This window comes from Aythya marila, assembly GCF_965140915.1.
Source record: "Aythya marila genome assembly, chromosome: 2".
Taxonomy (NCBI): Eukaryota; Metazoa; Chordata; class Aves; order Anseriformes; family Anatidae; genus Aythya; species Aythya marila.
This window is the reverse complement of record NC_139043.1, coordinates 68,144,587-68,159,553: the sequence shown is the minus strand read 5'-3', so window position 1 is coordinate 68,159,553 and position 14,967 is coordinate 68,144,587. Positions and strand designations below refer to the sequence as shown.

The following is a 14,967-nucleotide window of genomic DNA, read 5'->3' as shown; positions in this document are numbered from 1 at the left end:
TCCAGAGGATGCTGTTATTTTTCCATTTCCTGTCTTTCACATAATTTCAGATGAACGATTTATACCTCACCTGACTTCCAGAGGGAGGATCAGTTCTGATGACACTGCAAGATGGCTACTAAAGTTCTGTTAAAAAGAGCTGGGGTGTAGCATCTGCATGTAAAGAAGCTTTCTGAAGTTCTTGTATAAGCACGTTAGGTTAGGTGGTTTATTGGCATCAGTGAAGTTGTGAGTGACAGTGGCTTCGAAGCTGTTAAAGTTACCTCCAATCACAGGGTGGTGGGAGTACATAGATGGTGTGTATGGCTTGGTGGTCAGAAGATAGGTTTTAGTCTCAAGTCAATGAAATCTTAGGTAAGTCATTTAACTTGTAAGTGTTAGTCTTCACACTTTAAAACACTGATTGCAGTGATTTTTAAAAAATGTAGCACAAAAGGCACCTTTCTACAAGTGCCTTCCTGAAAGAAGAGACTTTTCATGCAGCTACAAAGCTGGTAGATTACTGAATAACTTGGTTAGAATATTTTACATCATTTTTATTATACGAGCTTACCATTCATCACCTAGTTTCTTTTTATATACGAGACTGCTGTTTTATAGTGTTCCACATGACACTGACCAGGCAGTAATGAGGTCAAACTACTTGCTTGAATTAGCACAGTACAATAATTGGTCTAAGAGGATTACAGAAAAAAATTTGTCTTGACAGAACTTTATTCTAGGAGCTAGTCTATACTCCCTTTGTGCTATGAAATCAAAATAAATCACTTATGTATGAAAAAGTTTTTAAGAGTCTGTGTTTAAATAAGAAAAAAGAAAAAAGCCTAAAACCTAAGCCTGACAACAGAAGTTAAACTAGAAGGTCTTAAGTAAATTAATTAAATGAAGTATGATGAAATACAACACGACCATTTTTATTACACATTACCTGTATTATTTCTGTTGAAAGGCATTCCTTCTCCAAAATGTGCCAGTGGTTTAGAAAATAACTGGTTGTTCCAGGTTCCATGAGATCCTTCTTTATTGACTGTTACTAAAGAGATGTTCTTAGGGTTTACACCTTAGAAAACAAATCACGGCAAATTTTATTAATTTGAAACATAATTCAACCAATGAAAAACAGTCATTTCTAGAATCATGAAACAACACCAAATTATTTGTAGCATAATGTAAACACCATAAATGTAAGTCAAAGAACAATGTCCATTGATTAGTTTATATTCCTCTACTATGAAAATTGGAGATGCCGATCAAATAATTCTTTTCATGCTTTCAGAGATGTTTTACTACAGTTATTTGGTTCCTATAAAATCATAAGCTCATTATTGATATTTTTGACTCTCAAACAATTAACAGAAATTAAGTAAATTATTGAAAATTTGAGTTCTCAAGGCTGAAAAACTATATCTTCAAAGAATAAGTTTAAAAGTAGGACAAAGAGGTTCTTGCTACTTCACCATGTTATGAGCTTTACGGGAGTTAATGGGATTACGCAGTAGGAAAGCAGCTCCCAGAGCTAGTGGTGACAGAACTAAAGTAATACGGATAAATACCAAATATGCTCCTTGGAGTTATTATTCTCTTAAGTGCTGGAATTACTACATACATATATTTTTTTTAAAAACAATGCCTTTCTAATTGAAAACTAATAAAAACAGATGTATTGGAAGCATACTTAAAAATATGAGGAATATAGATTCATTTTCCATTTGTTACCTCTAGACAAGGAAGCTTTTTTTCCCCCTCCATTTGAACAAACTCTTGAGTCCTAGGGAATCCTATTTAGCATTAAAGAAGTGATTTCATATTTAGAAGGACTGGACATACATTAGCTGGACTAATGAATTCCTGAGAAACTGGGGATACACTGTAATAAAACAACTTGCCTGGCAATCAGGAGCCAACTAAATGCTCACTGTGGATTACCGTAGATGTCATGATACACTTACTGGAATTGTCTATTAATTATCAATGTTATCTTACGGAGAATAAGTGCCTTAGGAAGGGAAGTGACCAGGTGTGAATTCCTACCCATGCAAGTGGCTGGTATTTTTTAGTACCTCCTATCAAGGGTAACTGCACTTAACAGAATTGGAAGTTCAAAAGAAACAAAACCTCCTTGTATTGCAAAACTGAGGAAGGTGCATATGCACTACAGATGGATAGTTTCTTCACTCCTTGGGTACACTTGCTTATGGTCAATCAGGATGTATTCCTAGGCATCCAAGAGATATTGAATTCATATTACTGAGGGTTTCCTATGCTACTGACTATAAGAGGGCCTGTGAATGTTTATGATGTACAAGCAGAGTTGGTTGAGCTCCCTTCCACTTTTACATAGCCAGGACCTTCTGCATCAGTTGTGGTGAGATATGTTCTTGGAAAGGCATTCAGCCCAAAATTTGAAAATTTAGCCTGGGTATGAAAAGCAAAATTATCCAGTGCAAAATCTAAAGTTTAAATGTACTGTAAAAATATTGTTCACTGCCTATGTTTTCCATATTGTGTTGGCTTTTCCCCTTACCAGGTAGATATCTTGATTGTCTTAGATAGTACTGTTTTGCTGATGTATTTGATCTTCCAGAATCATTTCTCATCAAAACCTTATTTTCCCCTCCTGGCTGGATGCAGCATGCAGCGTTTGGTTCTGGAATGCTGAAAAATCAAAACATTCAAACTATGTGGCCAGCGACTCCACCTCAGAACAGCACAAGCTGATGCTAGCTTGAAGAATACACTGCTCTTCTCTTAGCCTGATTTCATCATTAGACTTTGGTCCTACAGAAAGTAACAGTCAAGTCTCAAACCTCATGAGAGTTTTAGATGAGGATATGGAGGAAAAAAAAAAAGTGTATCCAATACTACAGAATAAAAAGCAACTGTGGGTAACTTGCAGAACTTTCCCTAGCTCAACTGATAAAGGAAATGAAGTAAATCTAGTTTATATGATTACAGTAAAATGCAGTTTCATAGAAACAGGATGAACATATGAAATGTACAGTGCTTAAACATAAATATGGATATTACTGGTGTCACATAGATACCACACCCAAAGCTGGCCTGTTCATACAGCTCTTTGCATTCTTGCAGAGCTTGAGTGACTTAAATTTTAGCAGATCTGTTTTAACCAACCTATAAATCTACTGGTCATTGTGTACATAAAAAAAAAAAAAAAAAAAAAAAGTGATTATATAATTAAAGGACTTACCTAAAAAGGCATTCCTTGTTTTTATTTTCTTTTAACAGTGCAATGCTAGGTTTTTTTGAACACGACATTCCAAATTCAGCATTGTCCAAGTCATCCAAACTATCCATAGCCTTTACCAAAGTCTGACCCCATCGCCTCCTGCAGCTTTTAGGACCTACTGTGCCATTCTGAGGGCCACTAGCTGCTTGTTTCTGTTTTGAAAAAAAAAAAAAAAAAAAAAAGCTTTAAATAAATTCTAAAACTTAATATTTTTACATCTAGTTTACTTCAGACTACTACTTAAGAACATTGAAGAATTTTTCCCCATTGTGTTGTGCCTGTTTTGGTCACAACGTTAAGAAAGATTTTAAGCACAAAACATGTAACAAAGTTGGCAGGTATTTTGTGTGTAGCTCTTTTAGACTGTCACCCTTCAATGGCTTAAGTCTAGTTGAAGTAGTTAGGTTAATGTTCTGTATGCAGGCCAGTTCAGCGCTTAGCCTCTGTTGCTGGCATCTTGCTGAAGTCTCTCGCTGGCAGTAGAACAACTGTCAGAAGCAGGGCACAGGGGTGCAAATCATTCACAGCAATCATGCTCAGGGTTCGGAGTACCGATTCCCATAACCCCAGAGCAAATGCAATTTTCAGAAATTAGAGTCAGGTTTTCCCTTAACATTATCTACCAAAGAATTACTACTTTTTAAAGCTATCTTTTCATGCGACTGTAGTTTGCCTTCCACTATTTTCTGGAATACTTGTTATTTTTAGCATACTCGCTCAGGTACTTTCCTGCCTGAGACAACCACAGTTCTCATTTCCTATTTCTTTTTCGTATACCAACAATATTTTTGTGAGTTGTTTCTCAAAGGTCAATAATGATAGCTGTTGTAACTACATTACTGCAGAAGCATGTCAGGAAAGGCTATTGTAAGAGAACTTACATTGTTGTTGTAATTAATGTATTTTCCCAATTTGCTGTAAAATTTTAATAAGTAATTAGCTATATCCCTAGTTAGTCCTGAATTATCAACTTGTATTTTCTGTAATAAAAAGTACAGCTACTTTCAGAGAATGACCAGGTTGAATACAGTAAAATCCTGCAATAAAATCACCTGTCTAAGTTAGGTATTTACTGAAGGCAACTTACTGGTGATGAGTTTTTACTGATGGTCGGAAAAAATGGTTGTGCCTGTGGCTGCTGCTGTTTTGGTACTTGCTGGTTAGCTGTATTCTGAGGTAACTGAATTTGCTGAAGTGGCTGGTGGTTAACCTTTGAGAGGGGCTGTGGCTGCATTTGGTCAGGTACATCAGGTGAAGACAGAGGTTCTGGCTTGGATACTGCTTCCAGTTTGGGTAAAGTTGGCTTTGGTTCTGTTGGCTGCACTGGCTTAATAGGAGTCTGCTTCTCCAGGTATTGTGGAGGAGGTCCTAACATTTGGCCAACTTGAAAGTAAGGATACTTCAGAGCCTGGAGAAGAAGATATAACTTACTAATTATACTTAATAAAATTGACTTTGGTAATTTCATCAAGAATCTAATTATGTTTCTGAAGCATTCAAGCAATCTCTTCAGCACCAAGGCAAGATGGATGTATAATTAGATCTTATGTATAGCTAGCTCTCAGTTCAGCATTTTAAGTGCTTCCCACCGTTTAACTTAACAAGATGGATCCACTTGGACATGTTATAGCAGTCATGTCCTTTTCTAAATTCTTTTATTTCTAGATTTTTTGGAGTCTGTGTTTTGAGGTACATTTTACATTCAACTCCATTCTACATTCGTGCAGCAACAAATTTCAATTTTAAAAACAGGTAGTTTCCACCACAGTACAAAACCCTCACTGCTTTATTGCATGCTTCCCTGCTAACTATCTTTCATACCTTATTAACACACCAGCTCTCAATATGCTGTCGCTGCCTGCTTTGGATTGAATCATCCACAAGGACTCTTTTGTTAGTTCTCAGCGATGTTTTGCCTCAGCTACACTTGAGAATTGCTGTGTTTGTACACATTTTTGCGAATGTGCATTAAACTCTCCCTTTTGCCTGTGGATCACACAACTACTGCAGCTGCTTCCTTGACAACTCACTTGGGTAAAACCTGGTTATTTGCTTTCATAAAGTGCCATGCAAGAATTCTGAGTACAGATGTATAGCATCAGACTACAGTTAGATCTCAGTGACTGTAACAATAGAAATGCTACATAAAGTGGACAGATATGGTTGCTCTGCTTTGCACCATCTGCTTAACCACTTCTGAATCACTTACATTACATCCACCTATACCTTGCATTATGTTTGTTTCCCGACAAAATTCTCCACATTGCCCTTTTGTACCTTCTAAATAGTATTGCATTAGGTATAAATACTCAAAAATCAGTAGAATGTACACATCTTTGAAAATTGTATACTTTTTTTTTTTTTTTTTAGCTAACTTAAAGAAAACCTGTGACCTCTGTGACCTACTGGTATGTTCTTTTCAAAGTTCTTTCTTTATCACTTCATACAGTTTATGTCCCATCTCCTAGTGAAAAGCAATCCCTAGCTCTTCCATATTGCATTCCATCTGCAGCCTTACAAAATCAAAGCTTTACTTTTACTATTCCCCTCCATACAGACAAGTGATGAAAATCAAGTGGGGGAAGTGACTTATAATTACAATTCAGGAAGCTCAGACCTGACTTGCTGTAGGTCTCTTCTTTGGATTCCAGTTCAGCATATCAGTCATAAGCTGTATGGCTTCATTGCTTGCATTTGGAATAAGAGTTTTTAGGCTTATAGGGACACACTGTGGGAAACGGAAATTCATAGTAGAAGCAAGGTGGTATCCTTCTGGCCAGTCACTCTGTTTAAAAGGAAAGAAAAACAGTATAAATAAATAAATAAAAGGATGAAGACTATGCATACTTGAGGTGTTCGATCAAATCAACTTTTCTGCAGTATGGTCTCACTTGGACATACTCTCTTGGAAGGAGAAGAGAATGCAGCACTAACAGGAGCAGTAATGCACATCCCAACTATTACAGAAATAAGCTCTAACAGCTGATTTCAATGCATTTCTCTTCATACTAGAGGTGAAACCCTTGCACCAGCAGACCATGGCTGTGCAGCCACAATGCAGCCTATGCAATGTACCTGCTTCCACCATTAAAACAGTTGATTAAATTACAGCTAGACAGTATTGCAAAAGGAAAAATCATGACCACTAGATTAAAAAAAAAAGTTTTCTTTTTAAGTGTTGCGCTTTCAAAAATTAAAACCTGAAGTCCTTAGTTGCATGAAAATTGCATTATTTGAATACAGAATTGTAGGATTATCAAAGATCTCAAGAGATCATCAAAGATCTCAAAAGAGATCATCAAATCATCATGCCCTTGTCCCTTTCTGACAGTTTAGCCTCAAAAAAGCTTCCAGTTCCTGGTAAAAAAAACAGCTGTTCTAGACAGTGTCTCTCGTAGTTGGATCTCCTCATGATTAGAAGAATGTACGTTTCTCTGGAAGCAATACAAGACCATAACTGAACATGCTCTTGGTATCCAGAGATACCAAGAAAGAATCCTGTTTGTCTATCTAGAACAGCCTTTTTATATATCAGGAGCTGTATTTCTTGTCCTTTTTTTCCAGTCTTCCTTTGTGTAGGCTGAAGAAGCCCAAACAATTGAACTTCTGGTCTTGACTTCTGAAGTTTTTCCTCTTATCCGGACTCTGATTTTCTTCCTTGAAAGGCAAAACTTACAACTGGGCATCACACTGCAAGTGAAATGAAAAGAATAGTTCATATATCCATGGACTGTACTCCTTTCTTTGTACATGGTATGGTATTTGTCTTTGCTGCAACAAAAAGCTGTTGATGTATAATGCAGTATACATCTCCTACATCCTCTTCTGCAGAATTGTTAGCTGGATAGTTATCCACAGATATTTATGCAGCTGTGATTATGCTTGACCAAGTATACCACTCTAAACATAGTTAAAGAATATTTTCTAAGCTGCATCTCTAATTTTATAAGGAATTCTGAATTCTAATCTAACAGACTTCCTAGCCTGCTACCTGCCAGCTTAATAAGGAAAACCTATTCTATCAGAAGGCACTTAGTAGTTTTTTTTTTTTTTTTTTTTTTATTATACGCAGAACCACTCAGAGTCCTATTTAATCTACCTATCATTTTGAGTGTGAACCATTAAAAGTTACTCTCTGAGTAAGGTCTTCCAAATAGGTATTCAGGTATATAGGTACATATATATCTACAGTATATGCCTACAAATATACCTACAGTATATAGGTATATATGTAGTATATAGTATATACAGAATATAGGCATATACTATACAGTATATAGGTATAGCTGTTTGTCTAAATATGCTGCTAATAATGTTATAAGGAACAGCATCAAAAGCCTTACTGATGACAATGTATGGTATTATTGCTTCTCTTCTATCCACAAAGCTTGCTACACTGCTAAAACCGTAAATTAGATTGATTTGACAGTTTGGTCTTAAGATACCTTGTTAGCTATTGCTAATCTTGTAGCACAGACCAACAACATTTTTTTAGTTCTTTTATCAGTCTACAGTAATCAAAGAACTCAAATGTAATTATAAGCCAAATCTGGTTAAAATAAGTCTCAAGACTTCAAGTGACATTCTATTCCATCACAAAATTATCTGCTGATTTAAATGAACAAAGGTAAACTATTTCCTCCTCCTCTGCACCTCTGCTTTATTGTAGCTGGTGACATCCCACTGAAAAAGGAACAATTTAAAACTGAGTAGCAAGGGCTAAATGTTGAACTGGTGAAGTACCAAGAGTGAAAATGGTACAATGGAAAAATGAAGAAAACATTTCAATTTCTCAAAAAAAATGAATTTGGAATTAAAGTGCCATTGCCACCACCTTCAACTTATGAAAATGCATTTCATTCATCTTCTTTTCAGGTTGTCATTACATTTGCATTAGAAGAGGATATTCTTAGAGCACCATCACAACCAATACTTGAATTAGGTAACAGAACTGTATCTGTAGTAATGTTATCCAAGGGTTACAGAACAGAGCAAAGTAGTTACCTGTCAGTATTAAAACAAGCAAACCAACCAACCAACAGAAGTCATAAGCATTGTATTATGGATTTAAACCAATAAAAGGAAGGCAATTTGAAATTAGACCATTTCTGGGCATAATTCCTGTAATTCCTTATTGCAGGTTAATGGAAGAAATTAAAACATATACCTGGAAAAAAAACACAACTGTTTATGAAACTTTATCTATAAAAACATACTATAAAAGTAACTCCTTGTGTTTTTCAGAATGCGGAAAAACACTTCAGCATTAACAAAACATTGTTTCTTGTGATAATTCATAATATTTAAATGCTCGTCTTACACAGTGATGTCCCTGAAGAATACCGTAACGTTGTCATAAGAAGATAAAATTCCCAAGTCTGCCCAACAGATGAGAGGGGCACAAAGCTTTAAATTACAGCCTCCTGATTCTAGAGGGCTGATTTACAGCATCTCTAACCCTTAGGGTCTTTAAAAGAGGCTACAGTTTCCTCTGAAATACTCAGCTGGTAATGCTCCCTCCTTCCCCAAGCAACCAGCCATGATATGCTTCTGTTCAGCTACTGGTAAAGTTACAGAACCACACCAGTGACCCCAACGCTGCTCTGCTGCACATCGTGGAAACCTCCTGTGCATGCCAAGAACTTGTTTGTACTGAAAACGTTCCAGAAGCTAGCGTGTTGTTCTCTTGCGCAGCTACACTGACTACACATCAAAACTTTATTCTTACTATCCTAGACTTGTGAGATGCTTAAGAAAATTAAGTTAGTATCTTGGATTGAAAACTCAAGTCTTAAAGTACTCCTACCTATCACACATTATTTCTGATGCACAATTGTCATAGTGAGCACTGTTTTACACCTAACAATTTGCACTTAATCCTCTAGACTCAATTTTAACTTCCGCAAAATGTTGTATATAACTCTCCACCTTTGGCCTTTCACACTCTGCTCTGTCATGAACTCGCACCTGTCTCTCAGTATGTTCTCTTTCATGTTTTCCCACCACTTCAAGCTCTGTATGTCCCTAGCTACACCTACTCTATTTTTTTTGTTGTTGTTGTTCCTCACTTCTCCACTGATAGTCCTTGTAGAGGAGAGGAAATGTTATGCTTTATATTTTATTGGTAAAACACCAATGATTCTCCAGTTCTAGAGACTGTGTTCAGTCAGTTATTTCACAAAGATCTGCTTACTCCCATGGGCAAAGTGCTGATATACTTCTGTCATCTCTTACATTAGCTATCACAATTTGCTTCCCCAAAATATATCTCTATTATTTTGTCTTTTTTATTTTTTTTCCAGCTTACTCAATATTCTAACGGAAAACTTCTTTCCCCTCTTTTACTCCATTCAATTCTGACATCTCTTCACAGCTTCATCAGACACCTTAGTTTCAAGGCTTCCTTTCTAGTCCTTGCTTGACTTTTTTTCCATGCTGTGGTGCTGTTTTTCTCATGTTCTAGTTTTGCACTTGTTTTGAGCCACTTCCTAGGAATTCATTTTCTTTTAAACATCCTTTACCTTCTCTTTCAAACTCTCCTTTTCATGAAGCATTTTAATCTGTGTTTCTGTATGTCTCTACCATCTTAATTCAATTAAATTAAGAACTCATAACACTTGTAATTCAAAGGATCAAGCATATTAGTCATTATAGAGAACAACAACACACCTTGATGCTTACTTGTCGGAAGTATTGGTTATTTAAGACATGTTCTTTTACATTCACATATCCACTTCATAAAAACTTTTTAACTGAAGTAAGTATAATTGCATAAATTTGTACATGCATTACCTAATTGTAGATTTTAAACTGTTTAGCCCTCTCAGAAAATAATTGAAAAACGTTTCCCTCCATTACTTCTTATTGCTAAGAATACTATATGACAGGTTTGTGTTTGAGATCGTGTTTCTTTTATGCTTCAAAAACACAAAAAGCATAATTCATCTTATTCAGGATAAATTCCACAAGCTCCAAAATCTGGGCACCAGCCTATAACAATTAAGGTTTCAGGAAAGGAAAACAAATCAGCTGAAGCAAAACTAAATGAAGCCTTAAGAGACTGAATTAATATATATATTTTTAAATTCTCTTGACATGCATGGCTTTAAATAACCAAACAAAACAATTTTATTTAGCTTTCATCATAGAGTAGAGCAGGATTACGCATAATAGTAGGATATAAAACAGATGCTAATATGCAACAAAAGTCCAGCATTCTATGTCTTAATGGATGTCTAGAAAGACATACAGTTGAGAAAGTCTTAACTCCATGGGAAATTTACTAAAACAGCTACTGATATGTATGTTCTGGACGTGAGGTAACATAACGTTTTATAATAATTTTATTTCACTTTTGTGTTTTTTTTTTTTTTTAATACTATTGCATGAGTTCTTCTAAAAGTCTTACCTTCTTTGGAGTCCCTAATACTTGGCAAATTTTGAAGATTTCATCTACTTCACTTGTGCCTGGGAAAAGAGGTCTTAGTGTGTATAGTTCAGCCATGATGCTGCCTACTGCCCACATATCAATAGGTGAGCTATAAACAGATGATCTCAGCAAAACTTCAGGAGCACGGTACCTATGAGGATGGAAAGAAGCAACAGATAAATTAAAATGGTAAGCAGATAAAGGTAATTAAGACAATGATTAACTTCATGATATACTTACCACCTGGTAGAAACATAATCTGTATATGGTGGCTGAGATCTTAGCTCTCTAGCCAAACCAAAATCAGCTATTTTTACAAGTTCTGGACCAATACAAAGGAGGTTTTCAGGCTTCATGTCTCTATGAAAAAATCCTATACAAAAACAGACAGAAAAAAAACGGTAAAGAATTGTGTCATTATTTCTTAAACAGCAAGAGCCATTTCTTAAACAGACATCCAAATTTTACTTTAAGATTATTTTGGAAAAAAAAATCCCTTTAAAAATTAAAAATAAATTAACAGCAAACCCACCCCCAACACACATATTTTCCCTCCAGTGATTATTACATGAAGGATTCTTAAATTAACAAATGTAAACATTCATTAACATGCTGTAGAATATGAATTGGCTATTGCAGCAGTATCAAATAACAACCAATTTAGAATTAAATCTTTTGAAAAACAAGAACAGAACTGTTTTGTCAAATTGACCATCTGATACTTGCTTCATTTATGGAATTAATTGAACAATTTTTCATTATTTTATTTATCATTGTGACAACAATTTGCAGGCACAGACATTTAAAATGTATCCAAATTCTGCTCAGAAATGTTAATATTAGTAAAGCAGGCACATAAAGTTTCTTTAACGGTTAGTAGTGGCTTAAGCAGCTATATACCTGCAGAGGAGCTAAGCAGCTGAGCAAATCAGTTCTGCTGGTTAACTGAAGCTCACAATATGTTATAAATCAATTTGATTGAAATTCACTTACTACAGTAAAGCATTCAATTTCTGCCTGCAGAAACTGGCAACCACTGTAAATAATTGGCTGAAATTATTACAGTGAAATGTAAATGTTCATATTTATCATACCTGTTATTCCCAAATATTTATGTTCAAAACAAAATATTAATACTGTAACTTAGAAGTGTCAGTTTTTAATATATTTTAATGTTCTCATTTATTACATGTAGAAAGGAGGAAGGGAAAGAGGATGCTAAAAATCAGAAAACAATACATGACCTTGATCAGAAAGATACAAAACCAGCAACTTTTGTGTATTTTATAATACTAAATGGAGTAAATTAAAAAAAAAAAAAAAAAAAAATTCTCCAACCCATCAACAGGCCTTATCAGGGTCCATGAAAGCTAATCATAGATCACTGGGAACATTGCTGCTTAATTCACTCTAAATGAGCTTTTTACTCTCTTTGGAAAGTTTTAGGGATAGGAATATGATGTGATGGACAAGTACTAAAGAGAGTTAAGCAAGTTAAGCAAAAGATACTATCTTTTGAAATGCAAAGGAGCTTAATGCCAGTAGTTCAGAATGCAGGTTGCAGACACATTAAACATGATAATCTGTAAATGTTGTGAAGCTTTTTGTTTTTGTTGCTAGCACACAGCACCTCATTTTTAGAATGTGCTTGTAATTGCTAGAAAAGTCTCAGCTCAAAGTATTTACATCCAAATTGTATTTGATGAGGAGACTGGATTTCTATAGTGAGCAATTTATTTATTTATTTATTATGACTTAGGGCACCATATTAGTTATGACGCCTGAAGATGAGAGAAACTGCCATCTATAAGGTATTATTGTTTCTTGGATAGATCTCTCCGAGGAAACAGAAACGCACAGCATACAGGCTTCTTTAGCTTATTTATTCATCTGGCATCTACTGATACTAAACAGTGTATGAACAATACCTAGTGCTTTCAAAAAGGACGAATATCTGCTTATAGAAAAATAAAACGTAACTTCAGATATTGTTTTAAAAATGCACCATACTTGAAGCATATAGGAATAATTTTATTAGAGATAATTGATAGCCTTTGCTATATATTTTTTATTTATGCTATTACTGTGCACTATCTTCTTTTCTTAGAAGAGTACTGTATAGTTAAACTCCAGTATCAAACCTACCGTGTTTGTGGATAAAAGCTAGCCCTTGTAATATCTGATACATCATGTTTCTGATGACTGACTCAGGGAACAACTTGTTTCTGTGAAAAAAGATTAACAACTTTGCATAATTAAAAAAAAACAAACAACACTGTATTTTTTGTAGGACAAAATATACATGCTTCCACATTTTGCACAATATGTCCTGAACAGATGAAAACAGACCTGTAGATGAATCTGGCTGGCCTGTAGATGATGTGGCACACACAGTATAGGAATGAACAAGAGACTGCCCTATGTAGCAATGTAGTAGGTGTGCTACCCAGTGGCACCGTTAAGGGAACCCTGACCAAGGACAGTGCTTCTCAGCTCTAGGGTAACAGCGTGCTAACTTTGCTAACAGCTAACTAAGGGCTTTGTGCATAAGGAGATAAATGTGCATGAAGGAAACATTAAACTTGGAAGAATTCAGCAAAGAAAACGGTTACTGAAATGGCAGGTCCTACTCTAAAGTTCACCTTGAAAGTGATGACAAATAGTGCTACATACTGTTTGTCCAAGATTGTAACATCACACAATCCATATCAAGGTTTTCTCATAAACCTGCATGTGTGTATGCACAGATGACTACCCCCACCACCCCAAGCCAAATCTGTAATTCATGCAGAATTAATGATGTTTGTACAATCCTTCATACATTAAAGAAGGCTAACTAAGAAAAAAGAAAGGATTTTGAATTTCTCCATTGGTTCAATACATACTGAAGACATGCAAGTTATCTCATTAACAACTGAGCAAAGACTTTCTCCCAGAGGCATTGAAATGTGCAATCCTGAGCAATGCAGAATTCTACCCTTGCACAAGTAGGTGCAGCAGCTCCTATTCACATCAGTGGGGCTGCAAGAGGGAATTGCAGCACGTTCTACACGATAGCATAAAAATCATTACAGAAAGCATGATAGCAAAGTAGTTGTTCCCTAAAAGGCACATACCTGTCCTTCATTAACTGATAAAGATTTTCCTTCATGTATTCAAACACAAAGTAAAGGTGGTCATTTTCTCGTATGACTTCTTTCAGTTTTATTACATTGGCATGATTTAGCTTCTTCAGGGACTGTAAAAGAGCCAAAACGGTTTCAGATAACTTGACAGTGGCTTTGATTCCTTATCTGAGCTAAGCCTGTAATATGTAAAAGTTTATTGGAAGGAATTTACAAAACAAGTCTGTCTGGAAGCCTGTATTTATCTTGTAAACTCTCTTTGTGTCTAAGAACAAGGAAACAGCATTTTACATTAATTTCAAAACAAAAACAGCGTATTAGTAGCAGTTTAAAACTTCCATTTCTAGGGATATCATAACTGAGATGAAGAATAAAAAAACCTAAATGCCTACGCTGAAAGATAGTTCTGAACATGTAACAGCTTTTGCTTACAGAACTCAGTAAGACAACCCAGCATTTTTTAATGAAAATTTCATGAACAAGTATACTCCCTTATAGGTTTTCTTTTTGGAGATATATGCAATTTCCAGTACCTAAATTATAAATCTAGTGAAACCTAATTTATAGATACCTAATTCCTCTGTTAGGGAGTTTCATATTTACAAAAAATTAGATGCTTGAAACATGGGGTGACTTGAAATTTTAGCCCAGGTTTTCATGTGCCAGGCTTTATTCTATCACTTGGCTAGCCAAAACTCCTGGTGCTTTCTACAGATGCCCCAAAGAAAAGATATGAGGACTAGATATACTGGATGGACTGGAAATCCATCAATAAAGTGAAAGAGCAGACTGCTAAAACACACCCACAAAAGCAAATCAAATCCATCATCTTTTCTCAAAGACAAGAGGCTTGGCTACAAGACATGGCCACAGCTTGAGAATGGCAGGATATTCTGCAAAGCAGAAGCAGCTCCCGGAGTGCCATCAGTTCATGGCTTTGTGGAACCTGTCACCCCATTTAAAGAGTTCACTAAGTTTGACCTTATTAGGACATGGTAGATGCCCTTCTCTTTCAGGAAAACCTAACCAAACATTTTTAAAATGTGGTATGTCTGCCATTTTACCTTGACTTCTCTCAAATTCATGCATTCATCCCATGAATAGAACTTTCTTTTCATTCTGAAATAAGGTCAGAGAAAAAGTATCTTCAGTGAGTAGCACAGAAT

The 14,967-nt window shown here is 35.6% G+C and overlaps 1 protein-coding gene across 15 annotated transcripts in view; it reads right to left on the bottom strand.

The window, feature by feature from the left end:
* Positions 1–14,967, bottom strand: part of MAK (male germ cell associated kinase) — a 30,847-nt gene that overhangs the window by 9,604 nt on the left and 6,276 nt on the right. For 10 of the 15 annotated variants that reach the window (XR_014316956.1, XR_014316957.1, XR_014316958.1 and 7 more), the window contains exons 3-12: positions 14,866–14,920; positions 13,793–13,914; positions 12,822–12,901; positions 10,917–11,049; positions 10,656–10,827; positions 5,865–6,032; positions 4,335–4,655; positions 3,209–3,399; positions 2,525–2,655; positions 929–1,060 (exon numbers count right to left, since the gene is read on the bottom strand). Coding sequence is in view for 9 of the 15 variants with exons in the window: in XM_082753932.1 (XP_082610058.1) it covers positions 929–1,060; positions 2,525–2,655; positions 3,209–3,399; positions 4,335–4,655; positions 5,865–6,032; positions 10,656–10,827; positions 10,917–11,049; positions 12,822–12,901; positions 13,793–13,914; positions 14,866–14,920 (1,505 nt within the window). In the remaining 6 variants the exon portion in view is untranslated. Of the gene's footprint in view, positions 1–70; positions 1,061–2,524; positions 2,656–3,208; positions 3,400–4,334; positions 4,656–5,864; positions 6,033–10,655; positions 10,828–10,916; positions 11,050–11,669; positions 11,713–12,821; positions 12,902–13,561; positions 13,683–13,792; positions 13,915–14,865; positions 14,921–14,967 lie in introns of those variants that run through there. The other 5 variants (XR_014316961.1, XM_082753929.1, XM_082753928.1 and 2 more) reach the window with 5 other exon arrangements.